We start from the raw sequence: 13,480 nt of genomic DNA on the forward strand, positions 1-13,480 counted from the left end.
CTTTATGGGGATAATACTGTGAAAAAAATGGCAGTGTACAAATGGAATAAATGTTTTCTGACAGGAGAAAAAGAGTCATTGACATCCATTCCTACAGAACTGATGAAAATCTTGCAAAATTGCATTAAGTTGTGCATCAGAATCATCAGCTGACTGTGAGAAGCATAGCAGACCAGGTATAAGTGATAGTCAGATAGGAAAATCTTAACTGAAAAAGGTTTGGCGTGAAAAACATATATGCAAAAATGGTCCTGAAGGAGCTCACTGATGAATTAAAGTAAAGGAGAGTTGAAATTTGCCAAGACCTTTTGGAGGGGCAAGACATGTTTGGGGCCATGTTATCACTGGTGATGAAACGTGGGTGTACCAATATGACCCTGAAACAAAGCGTCAAAGTGCACAATGGAGGTCAGCCATTCTCCTTGACCAGAAAGTTTCTGCAAAATGTTATTGCTAACCTTTTTTTGATATCAGAGGGTTGCTTATGAATTTGTACCAGTTGTACAGTTAACCAAGTTTACTATTTAAAAGTGCTGAAAAGGTTGTGTGAAAAAGTTAGTTGAAAAGGACCTGAACCTTTCACCAACAACTCATAGCTCTTGCATCATGACAATGCACCAGCTCATTTGGCACTATCTATGAGGGAGTTTTTAGCCAGTAAACAAATAATGCTATTAGAACACACTCCTTACTCCCTGATCTGGCCCTGATGACTCTTTTCTTTACCCAGAGTTAAAAGAAATATTGAAAGGAAGACATTTAGGACATCAGGTTAATTAGACAGCTCTCTGGTCATTCCAGAAATAAAAGAGTTCCAAAATTGCTTTGAAGGGTGGACTAGGTGCTGCCATGGGTGCATAGCTTCCCCAGGGGAGTACTTGGAAGATGATAATAGTGATATTCAGCAATGAGGTATGTAGCCTTTCTTATAGGATGAGTTTGTGAACTTAATTGTCAGGCCCATAGCCTCCAGAGGGTTTGTGAGTGTGAGTTGTATGTCAGTCTGTTTGTAACTTGGGGGTCACCTGTGTGTGTGTGTGTGTGTGAGTACCTTTTGCATTTTGCCTGTTAGCATTATTTATTTTTTTTTGAGACAGAGTCTCACTATGTCGCCCATGGTAGAATGCCATGGTGTCACAGCTCACAGCAACCTCCAACTCCTGGGCTTAAGCAATTCTCTTGCCTCAACCTCCCAAGTAGCTGAGACTATAGGCACCCGCCCCAATGCCCTGCTATTTTTTTTGTTGCAGTTGTTTAGCTGGCCCAGCCAGCTTCGAACCCACCACCCTTGGTGTATGTGGCTGGCGCTGTAACCACTGTGCTACGGACACCGAGCTGTATTTTTTTATGTTTTATATCTCTTCAACCTGCTTCTAACCTCTAGGAGGCAGGAGATCATCTCTAACTTTCAGAACTTGCTTCAAAGGATTATTGTGAGAGAATTGAAGGAGCTAATACACATAAAACACGTCATCTTTGGCATGAAGTACTAATGTTAGCAGTAGTACTGTTTTAATATGTAGTATACCAGACTGCTCAGTAAATGTTATGTACTTATGGGAAAGGTTAAAGAGGAAAAGACTTGTCTGTCCCATAATACCTAAAAATAATTGAGAATTGGGAACTTCTATTTTAATCCAGAATGAAAGAAGTTGTAATGTTAACTGATTTTTAAATATTTCTACTGTTTGGGAAAATTCAGATGTGACCTGTCCCACCCAGGCATTAGGCAATGCTGAGCTATAGTTCTGGGGAAGAAAAAACAAAAACAAATTTAAATAAATCTTTAGGCTGCGAAATGGATTGCAGCATGCAAAAGCTATGAAAAACGTTCTGGAGAAGACCCAAGAGTTAGGTGCCCAGTAAAAGGACATCTCTTTTATGTCTAACATGTTCTTAAACCTACCACATTCAAATATTTCTTAATGATGGGGATATGTCCTGAGAAATGTTGTCATTAGGCAATTTTGTCATTGTGCAAACACTATAAAATACACTTACGCTGACCTACTACAGGCCTGTACATCATGTTACTGCCCTAAATACGGTAGACAGTTGTAACATATTGGTGGGTATTTGTGTATTTAAACATAGAAAAGGTATAATAAAAATATGGTATTGTTTTATGGGACCACCATCATTTGTGTGGTCTGCTATTGACCAAAACTTTGTTATATGGTGCTTGACTGTACTTGCCAATCCTGAAAATCATTTGGTGTCTTATTCATGTTAGCCACAAGCTACTAAGACTGGTATAACAAAAAAAATGTTCTCCATTTGTATACTGCTTTGTAATAATGGGCATTTATTTTCACAATTGTTACCTCATTTAATCCATTTAATTCCATCAGGGTAGATTGTTGAAAACTATGATTGTTAACAATTCTTTAACATAGCCATAATGCAATAACGATTCATTATTTGTTCCACTTTTGATATCTAGCACCAATTTTGAACTTGTTCAATATCCTGTTTTTTAATGCATGATCTTTATTCTTAAAATTCGGAGAGTTTTTTCAAGCATCAAATAAGTATTTGGCAATTCTTCATATACCCTATGCCAAATATAAAGGAAATAAAAGGGAAACCCTGCTCAGTGAATGATCCTTACCCTGAGGAGCCTGAGATCTTATGGTGATTGAGAAAAGAAACATTTGTTGAATACAGGCCTAAAGATAATGGGCATTCAAATATATAATTTGAGGGTATGAGTATAGATGTTTGGAGGAGACGTCTTGTATCCTGACCTACCTGAAGGAAATTTTGTGGAGAATGTGGAATTTAAGTTTGCTTTTAAGGGGTAAGCAGGATTTGAAAATGTAGGTAAAAATATTTCAGGTAGGGAAAAGATTTTGAATGAAGACAATGGCCTTTAGAGACTAAGAGGAGGACTGGTTTTTCACACTGTGAGAAGGTGGTAGTGGGAGGAAGGAGAGAACACGACTGGCTATATAAGGTGATCACATATTGAAGTGGGATCTTGTATGAGTTGTATTACTTTTAGCATTACGGGACAAAACACTAAAAATATTTTAAAACTCTGTTAGCACTAGGCCTCTAAAGGTATAGTTATCTGTTTCCCCCAAATCATCATTATAATGGAATTTAAGTATATGAATTACAATTATATATTAACATATATTATAATAAAGATAAAATAAAACTATAATAAAGATATGGCTGTCTTTGGAAGTAGAAAGATATAAAAAGATATTACGGAGAGAACTGTGGGGATTTCCTATACAGGATAGGTTGAGAAGGATTCTTATAGCCAACATCATACCCTCTTCTCTAGTGTGGAATACTTATGCTGTCTGGTAAGTTTAGCATGATTAGGCAGCTTACCAAAAGCAGAGGTGGCCATCTTCTAGTTTTTCAAACTAAATATGAAGCACACATCTATTTATTCATTGAAATCAATGAAGTACCAGTATTAGCAGATACTATTTATTGACATTAAATGCATATAAACATTTTAACTATAAAGGGGAAAAAACACAGAAGATTTCAGAAAAGGGCCACTCAAAATACAACTGACTTTTCAGAGAGTGAACATATTCTGCTTACAATGTCTAATGGTCATTTTGGAATAAACAAGTGTAGTGAACATATAGAATATAGAAAGTCGTGATGGCACCTGTAGCTCAAGTGGCTAAGGCACCAGCCTCATACACCGAAGCTGGTGGGTTTGAATCCAGCCTGTGCCTGTCAGGCAATGACAACTGCAACCACAAAATGGCTGGGCATTGTGGTGGGCGCCTGTAATCCCAGCTACTCAGGAGGCTGAGGCAAGAGAATCGCTTAAGCCCAGGAGCTTGAGGTTGCTGTGAGCTGTGATGCCACAGCACTCTACCCAGGGTGATAGCTTGAGGCTCTGTCTCCAAAAAAAAAAGAAAAGAAAAGAAAAAGTGTTTTTAAAATAGTGTTAAATTTTCACTACCAATAGAATGAAGTTTAATTCTGGGGTAAAGATAATTATTTAACATATTACTTGGTATTAAAAATAGCTGTAAATGTACTGGATTTTTTTTTTAAAATGTAACAAATGTTCTTCCTTCAAAACAGTTCCATAAAAGGTGACCCTGAATCAAAAACTTTACCAAAATGGTGGCCAGTAAAGTCACTATACTCCTTGTCAGTATTATATGGATTCTTAGTGTTACTCATAGTTGTAGACCTTAGCCTTCACATAGCAGGGAGACATTGATTCTGGAACACAGAGTATTATACAAGTTCTTTGTAAGTGTAAAATAACCTTGTAAGTTTTTACTGGCACAGGCACAAATAAGCTACAGTAAATTCAAAATTTATTTAGAGTCTTCATATTTTTACTTCAAAAGCTAAGTGAATTTTTCCATTCTTTGTAATATATTCACATTTGTTTTGTTGTAAAAATTATGTTTTAAATTATCCATGAATAAAATTGACCAGTGAAACAAATGTGCTAAGTTTGTCTTCTGGCTGTGTGGAAGTGGGCTAGAGTATTTGACCTGCCACATTTTGGTAGTACCTTATCTAAATCAGCTTTTTAAGGACAGGAACTTCAATATAGTTGTAGAGAAATTTTATTAGCTTTCTGCTCCAAAGAAATGAGAAAGGTAGGCCATCTTGATTTGGTTATCATCTTCATGAAGAGATTTCTACCTGTATCTTTTTTTTTTTTTTTTTTTGAGACAGAGCCTTAAGCTGTTGCCCTGGGTAGAGTGCTGTGGCATCATAGCTCACAGCAACCTTCAACTCCTGGGCTTAAACGATTCTCCTGCTTCTGCCTCCCGAGTAGCTAGGACCACAGGTGCCTACCACAATGCCTGGCTATTTTTTGGTCGCAGCCGTCATTGTTGTTTGGTGGGCCCAGGCTGGATTTGAACCCACCAGCTCAGGTGTATATGTATCAAGGCCTTAGCCACTTGAGCCACAGGCGCCGAACCTCTACCTGTCTCTTTATATAAAGTAGGTAGTGGTTTTGAATGGAGGGCTAGTTTGTATATCTTGAGCTAAATATCAGTGTTGAAATATGTGATTTTAAAAATATAATCTCAAGTTTAATAAACTTAAGTATGTAATAGAACTAATTGAAGGTCCTTCCTTGTTTATAGATGTGAAAGTTCAGAATCGAAATTTTTTGTTTCTTTAAAATGTCAGCAATAAAAGGAATTAATATATTTATTAAATATGTGCCCACATTTTTGTAATAAGCAGAAGGTAAAACAGTGAACATTTTTGAGTACCTATTATGTGCCAGCCATTGTGCTAGGTACTATAATTGAAGAGAGAGAAAGAAAGAGAGAGAGAACTAGGTAAATATCACTTGGTTCCTGTTCCTGCTTTTAGGGTCTTATAGGGATGTTAGTTATGTGATTGTTCTGGCACAATAAATAATAGAAATTTGCACCTAAGATAAATTTGAGTAAAAGTGGATTAACCCAATCAATTTAGTTTCAGTGCCATAAGGAAAGTTTCTGAGAAGAGACTTATTGCTGAACCTTTATTAAGTGGATACAGTGTGAGAATGTGGAACGAAGGGCATTCTAGGTGGAGGAAACAGTGTACGGTCTTCAGGGAACCACAGGGAGTATGGTTTAGCCCAAGTAAAGTGGTATGGTAGAAAGTGTTGAGACGTGATTCCTGACAGTAAGTATCTGCACTTGGTGTATAATCCAGAGGAGTTCGAACTTTATTCTCTAGTTATTGGAACGTCATTGAAAAGTATGGCGTATGGTCATACTGATTCACATTCTAACAAGATTTTATCGTGAACTAGTTTGGAGGATAAGTCAGGAGTGGTAGGTTATAGGACCAGGCAAGTAGAGCTGTAGTATTGATGAGAGATGATGAGGGTCTAAAATGGCAGTGGGAATGACAAAAAAAGACAGACTCTAGATATGCTAAACAATCGGTAGCATTTAGTGATTATCTGGGTGTGGTGCTGAACACCTGTGTCTCAACTATTTGGGAAGCTGAGGCAAGAGGATTATAGAGCCAGGAGTTGGTGTCAAGGCTGGGCAACACAGCGAGAGCCCGTCTCTTTAAAAAAAATTGATTGTGGTAATATGAAAGAGGTCCAGTATAAACCCCTGAATGATGGGATTAGATAGGTAAATTTCCCACTTAATTTCTATAAGAAGTTTTATGTATGTGAATAACTTACACAAAATGAATAGATATAAAGGTAACTTCTGAGTGGGTTGTCTAAGTTTTTTTGTTTTGTTTTGTTTTTTATAGATGCCACTTCAAATGAACAACAAGAGCTTTTCTGTCAGAAGTTGCAGCAGTGTTGTATACTGTTTGATTTCATGGACTCTGTTTCAGATTTGAAGAGCAAAGAAATTAAAAGAGCCACATTGAATGAACTGGTTGAGTATGTTTCAACTAATCGTGGTGTAATTGTTGAATCAGCGTATTCTGATATAGTAAAAATGGTAAGCTTCTAGACTTATGTTCCTCAGATTTCTATAAATTCAAGTAATATCTGAGGTATAATTTTGAGTTGAGATTGATTTTTAAATAAATGTATAATAATACCCAAAAGAATGTTTTTAAAAATAGATTAAGGGGTCTCATAGGGATGTTAGCTATGTAAAATATAATTGTTTTGTGGCACAATAAATAATAGAAACAGGCACCTAAGATAAATTTGAGAAAAAATGGGTTAACCCAATCGATTTAGTTTCAGTGTCATAAAATGGATGGATAAAAGATTATCCATCCATTCCACTGGAATGCTGTCATTGCCCGTAAGAATTTGAGGAGGCCAGGCGGGATGGCTCATGCCTGTAATGCCAACACTTGGGAGGACAAGGCAGGTAGATTGCCTGAGCTCGTGGGTTTGAGACCAGCCTGAGCAAAAGCAAGACCCCGTCTCTAAAAAACAGCCAGGTGTTGTGGAAGCACCAGCTACTTGGGAGGCTGAGGCAAGAGAATTGCTTAAGCCCAAGAGTTTGAGGTGGCTGTGAGCTATGATGCAATGGCACTCTACCGAGGGAAACAGAGTGAGACTCTGTCTCAAGAGTTTGAGGGCTAAGTAACCACAATGCCTGGTGCCTCCCATATTGGGTAAAGCATATCTAAAGCTTAAGAGAAAGATGTAAGCTCAAGATTATACTGATTGATAGATCATTAATGTCATGGAGGTAAACAGTGATGAAGAACTTCTAAAGAATGAAGATTAAGACCAGTGAAAAACTATGTATCTCCATATTTAAGCAGTGGGTAAAGGAGTTAAGTATAACAGTTTAGATGAAACTTAGGACCTTGAAGAAGTCAAGGAATAGCATGTATAAATAAATGTTTGGAATATCTCATGAAAAAGTAATTACTGCCAACTTTATATTTTTATTTTTTTAAGTTTGTTTATTTAGCAGGTCCAGGCCAGGTTTGATCCTGTCACCCCTGCTACATGGGGATGGTACTCTAACCACTGAGCTATGAGCGCCCCCAACTGCCAACTTTATTGCAGTACTGTTGTTTAAGATATTTGCTATTTATTAGTAATTCAACTTGATTATCTATCAAGTAGTAGAAATATATTTAGTATTTGTGATTTATGTAGTTTGTTGCATACTAACAAAATATAATACAAAAAATTGAGCTGGAATAATTAGAGAGTTGCTGAGTACATATTATAATTTAAATTTATACTGGGGTGTAGAAACCAATAGCAAATAGAACCTACAGTTGCCTTCATTTGCCTCCTCTTGCCTAATACATATTCTGAAGAAAAAGAGTCAGATAGTGGGAAAGATGAATTTGGTCTTAATATTCTGGTTGGGTTTTCTTTCATCATATCATAGTAAAAGACCTGTCAAAAGGACTTAGGAAATTAGGGTTGTTTTTTGTTTTTAAAGAAAATAGAAGCCTTAAAAAATTTTAAAGATAGCTACAGACAGAACATTAATCAAAATGAAGTTGGCTTTCTAAAATGCCCCACACAGTAAAAGAGAAATGATAGTTTGAGAATATAAATATTAAATATTGATGGGCTTGTTTTGTTTTACCATTAAAAAAAAGTTCAGGGGGAAAAAGCAGTATTTCCCACTGTTACTGATTTCAAATAGTTCGTATTTTAGGAATTTTGAAAATCCTAGGGAAGATATTCTATTTTTAATCTTATAAAGTTGTTGACAGATATTGAAAGTACTCAAATAATTTCTATAATTTGCTATATATTAGTGAATTCTGGGATTTAATTTCTTTGCCCAAGTAAAAAGGTATGTGTGTTTTATGGTTTTTTAAAATTTCTGGGTACTGAATTTCTAGAGAAGACTTGAGCCATCTCACTTGTTTAGTTCTTTAAAGCTTTTATAAATATTTATTATTGGCTAAGCGCCTGCAACACAGTGGTTGTGGCCCAAGCCACATGCACCGAGGCTGGTGGGTTCGAACCCAGCCTGGGCCAGCTGAACAACAATGACAACTGCAACAAAAAATAGCCGGGCATTGTGACGGGTGCCTGTAGTCCAGCTACTTAGGAGGCTGAGGCAAATTGCTTCAGCCCAGGAGTTTGAGGTTGCTGTGAGCTGTGACACTACGGTACTCTATCAAGGGTGACACAGTGAGACTCTGTCTCAAAAAGTAAACAAATAAATACACAGTTAATTTTATTGGCAGTTATAAGGTTAAATTTTACTACTGACAATAGGAAGTAAGATCTTAAGGACAAATGATGCCTTTATGGAATACATTTCTTTTTTAAGCCCTATGACTTTCTGCTCCTGTTTGTGAAATTGATGTCCTTCAGACTGTTTATTGGCTTTGTCCTCAGGTACTGGCTTCAAGTTCTGACTGATGAAATTCTGGGTTATGACTTACTACATCTTGTGGTTCTTGTGGTTACAGTGATGACTATTAGCAGCTACTTGCCTATTGTAGATGCCACTTCTTAAGAATAGTTGGAAATTTGCTTGCGCCATCAAACATCCTTTGTCTTATCCTCTACCCCCTAAATAGTTTACCAAAATGATGAGTCCCTTAGTAGTTTGGCCTTAAATGTTTACTAAACTATTTGGTCTGTCAGACTGTTCATCATTCTTAAAAGAATTGTGGATTGGGACCATACTCTCTTCTTTGCTAGAGAATAAGAATGTATAGTTATCTTGGTACTAAGGTCATGTGAAGGCTGAAATTATAAATACTGTATTTCACTAAATCAAAATCGAAGAATCTCAAAACACAACCCAATTTCAGAGAGATAATTATTTTTTTAAAGTGTCAAAGTAAATGAAATAACAGTAAATTAAATTACCAAGAGCTTTATAAACTGCCTATAATAAGAGTGAAGGCATTCTACCCTCTCCCTCCTTTCCATAAGAGTGGAGATAAATTTTACCAGACTCTGAGTTAGAAGATAAGTATAGAATGTGGGCTGGTTAGAATATGGGAGAAAGGATGAAAGGAATCAAGTTAGGGATGGGTAGAGGAGTTAGTAACTTTACCTTTCCCTCTCCCTACCCCTAAATTCCTTCTGCTTCTCTCCCCTCAACTCTTCTCTCCTATTTTCTTTTTAAGCAGAGCTTGGAAAGAATAATCTGTAATTTAAAGAAGAGGAATTCGGAGGTAATCTGTATTCTTCAGTAGCTTGGGGTCTGAGGAAGTTAGAGTTATTGGATAGAGAAAAGACAAACAAAAGCACCTACCTTCTTTGTATCTTGAAGGGATTCATAGGTTTTGAACTAAGCTGACAGCCACAACTTAACAGATTTCTTCAATAAAATGATCTTAAAAATGCTCATTGCTGAATTCGATTATACAACAAAGAACAAATTTATTTTTCTTTACAGATCAGTGCCAACATCTTCCGTACTCTTCCTCCAAGTGATAATCCAGATTTTGATCCAGAAGAGGATGAACCCACACTTGAGGCCTCTTGGCCTCACATACAAGTAAGGGGCATAATTATGTATTGACAGTTTTTCCATATGTGATATTCTGGATAACTCATGATTCTGTCCTTTAGATTCTGAGTGTCTCTTTAAAATATTTGACTTTTAATGTTTCTTAACATTTTCTTATCCCAGAATAATGTTTTCCATTTTTTTCATTGTGATAAAATTCATTTGCCATTTAATTGATTTAAAAGTGTACAATTCAGTGGCATTAAGTAGATTTATGATGCTGTGCAACCATTACCACTATCTAGTTCCAGAACTTTTTCATCATTCCAAATGGAAACCCTCTTGTCATTAGCAGTAACTCTCCATTCCCCCATCTCAACAACTATGAATCTGCTTTCTGTCTCTGTATTTGGCTAGTCTGGATTTTTCATATAAATCGAATCATATAATATACAGCCTTTTGTGTCTGGGTTCTTCCACTTATCATAATGTTAGGATACATAAATGTAACATATATCAGTACTTGGTTCCTTTTTATGGAGGAATAATATCCCATTGTATAGATATACCATATTTTTTAATTCACTTATTAGTTGGTGAACATTTAAATTGTCTTCACCTTTTGGCTATTGGATTAGAGCTGTTAAGAACATTTATGTACAAGTTTTTTTTATTTGAGCATTGATGCCCATAAGTTGTAATATGTTTTTGGTTTCATTCATCTCAAAATATTTTCTAATTTCCTATGTGCTTTCTTCATTGATCCATGAGTTATTATCCATGAGGAATGCATTGTGTAATTTCTACCTATTTGAGACTTTTCCACATTTCCTTGTTATTAATTTCTGATCTTATTCCATTTTGTTTAGAGAAGATTCATTTTGTGGCCTCTAGCATACTGTAGTCTATTGTGGAGACTGTTTTATGTGTGCTTGAGAAGAATGAGTGTTCTGATGCTGAATGGAATGTTCTGTAGAAGGTCTTGTTAGCTTATAGTGTTGTTCAAGTTATCTGTTTCCTTGTGGATCTTCTGTCTGTTCTGTCCATTGTTGAAAGTGAGGTGTTGTTAGGATAAAGGAGGGAAGGAGAGGGGCGGGGGGACGATAGAGGGAGGTTTGGTAGGGGGACCACACCTATGGAACATATTGCAAGTACAAGGTGGATCTATCAGGTGTAGAGCATAAATGTCTTAATCCTGTAATTGGGTCAAAGTGGTGAAGGCTCTGTTGCTTAGTAGGATGTAAGCACTCCAATTTGTACAAATAATCAACACATTGAATCCTATAATGGTATAAATGTATTTATGATCTATGTACAAAAATGACTTAATAAAAAACAAAGCAGAACTTACAGAGACCTAAAAAAAAAAAAAAAAGAAAGAAAGAAAGCGAGGTGTTGAAGTCTCCAACTGTTAGTTGAATTGGCTAATCTCTCTTTAATTTTGTGAGTTTTTAGCCAGTTTGCATCTGGCTATTTTTTTTAGAAATGGGGTCTCACTCATGCTCAGGCTGGTCTCGAACTCCTGAGTTCAGGCAATCCACCCTCTTCAGCCTCCCAGAATGCTAGGATTACAGGTGTGAGCCACCATGCCTGGTCTCTAGTAACATTTCTGTGTTAAAGTTTATTTTGTGTGATTAGTATAGCTACTCCAGCTCTCTTTTGGTCACTGTTTGCATGATGTGTCTTTTCTACTCTTTGAATCTATTTGTTTCCTGAAATCCAAAATGTCTTGTAAACAGCATGTAGTAAGATCATGTTTTTTAGACAATTTTGACAATCACTGCCTCGATCGGCATGTTTAATCCATTTACCTTTAATGTAATTGCTGATGATGTAGGATTTATGTATGCCAATTAGCTATTTGTTTTCTGTGTCTTGTGTCTTTTTTATTCTTCTCTATTACTGCCTTCTTTTGTATTAAATAAGTATTTTCTAAGGTACAGTTTTATTTTCCTTATTATTTTTTGAGTTTTTTTATTAGTTGTCCTGAGATTACAGTTAACATTTTAAAACAGTCTAATTTGATTTAATACTAAGTTAATTTTAACAGTATACAAAACTTTGATCCAGTATACATCCATTCATTCTCCCTGTTTTTGTGGTCTTGTCATATAAATCACATCTTTATACATCATGTGTCAGTAAACAGTTTTGTAATTAATGCTTTATGTAGTCGCCTTGCAAAGGAGGAACGTAAAAGAGTAAAAATATATTTGTTCTGTCTTTTATATTTACCTTTGTATTTACATTTACATATGTTTTTTATTTCTCTGTATGGATTCAAGATACCATGTAATGTCCTTTCATTTCAGCCTGAAGGAATTTCTTTAGTATTTCTTATTTTTTTAATTGTTGGCGATTCATTCAAGGTACAAGAAACTAGGTTATCTTTAGTATTTCTTTTTTTTTTTGGCAGTTTTTTTTTGTAGTTTGTTTTTTTGCAAACTGTGCCAGGGCTGGGTTTGAACCCGCTACCTCTGGCACATGGGGCCGGCGCCCTACTCCTTTGAGCCACAGGTGCTGCCCTATCTTTAGTATTTCTTATAGGAGTGGGTTGGCGAGGGACAAATTCTCTCAGTGTTTATCCAGGAACATCTTAATTCCCCCCCCCCTTTTTTTAAGACAGAGTCTCACTATATTGTCCTCAGTAGAGTGCCATAGCAGCACAATTCACAGCAACCTCAAACTTTTGGGCTCAAGCAATTCTCTTATGTCAGCCTCCCTTGTAGCTGGGACTACAGGTACCCACCACAATGTACAGCTATTCTGTTGTTTGTTTAGCTGGCTCCAGCCAAGCTGGGCCATGTTCAAACCCACCAGCTCTGGTGCACGTGGCCAGCACCCTAAGCTGAACTATAGGCACTGAGCCTCCCCTTGATTTTTAAAGGAGAGTTTCACTAGATATAGAATTACTGTCTAACAGTCTTTTTCTTTCAACACTTTGAAGATTTCATCCTACTTGTCTTGTATCCATGGTTTTCTGATGACAACAACTCAGCTATTAATCAAAGTATCTCATCATATATGTGATTAGTCATTTTTCTCTTGCTGGTTTAAATAGTTGTGTGTTTTGTTTTTTTGTTTTTTGTTTTTTTTTTGAGACAGGGTCTTGTTCTGTCATGCTTTGCTGGATTGAAGTGGCACAATCATAGCTTACTTCAGCCTCAAACTCCTGAGCTCTCTTTTCATATGCTCTTATATATCTAGTATTTGTGGTCCTGTTTTTGACAATATACTTTCAGTTTTATTTTTATTACCCCAAATGTTTAGTTAAAATTCTCTGAGAATACCCAAGTACCTTCAGCTTACAGATATTTCTTAATTTTAAATAAGGAACTCTCTGAGGGAGAGAATAAAACTTTCCAAGTCCAAAGGACTCTTGCCTAATGCTTAAAATAGAATGACATTGGGTGGCGCCTGTAGCTCAAGCAGCTAAGGTGCCAGCCACATACACCAGAGCTGGTAGGTTCGAATCTGGCGGGGGCCTGTTAAAGTACAACCAAAAAATAGCCGGGTGTTGTGGTGGGCGCCTGTGGTCCCAGCTACTTGGGAGGCTGAGGCAAGAGAATCGCTTAAGCCCAGGAGTTGGAAGTTGCTGTGCGCCGTGATGCCATGGCATTCTACCCAGGGCCATAGCTTGAGGCTCTGTC

At 36.6% G+C, this 13,480-nt stretch overlaps 1 protein-coding gene across 1 annotated transcript in view; it reads left to right on the forward strand.

Annotated features, from left to right (window-relative positions):
• The window catches only part of PPP2R5A (protein phosphatase 2 regulatory subunit B'alpha), a 70,118-nt gene that overhangs the window by 30,790 nt on the left and 25,848 nt on the right, over positions 1 to 13,480 (forward strand). The window contains exons 2-3 of the mRNA XM_003800522.2: positions 6,223 to 6,419; positions 9,777 to 9,878. Of these exons, the coding sequence (XP_003800570.1) occupies positions 6,223 to 6,419; positions 9,777 to 9,878 (299 nt within the window). The remainder of the gene's footprint in view (positions 1 to 6,222; positions 6,420 to 9,776; positions 9,879 to 13,480) is intronic.

Source organism: Otolemur garnettii, unplaced genomic scaffold (assembly GCF_000181295.1).
Source record: "Otolemur garnettii isolate 467f Iridium unplaced genomic scaffold, OtoGar3 scaffold00178, whole genome shotgun sequence".
Lineage (NCBI taxonomy): Eukaryota > Metazoa > Chordata > Mammalia > Primates > Galagidae > Otolemur > Otolemur garnettii.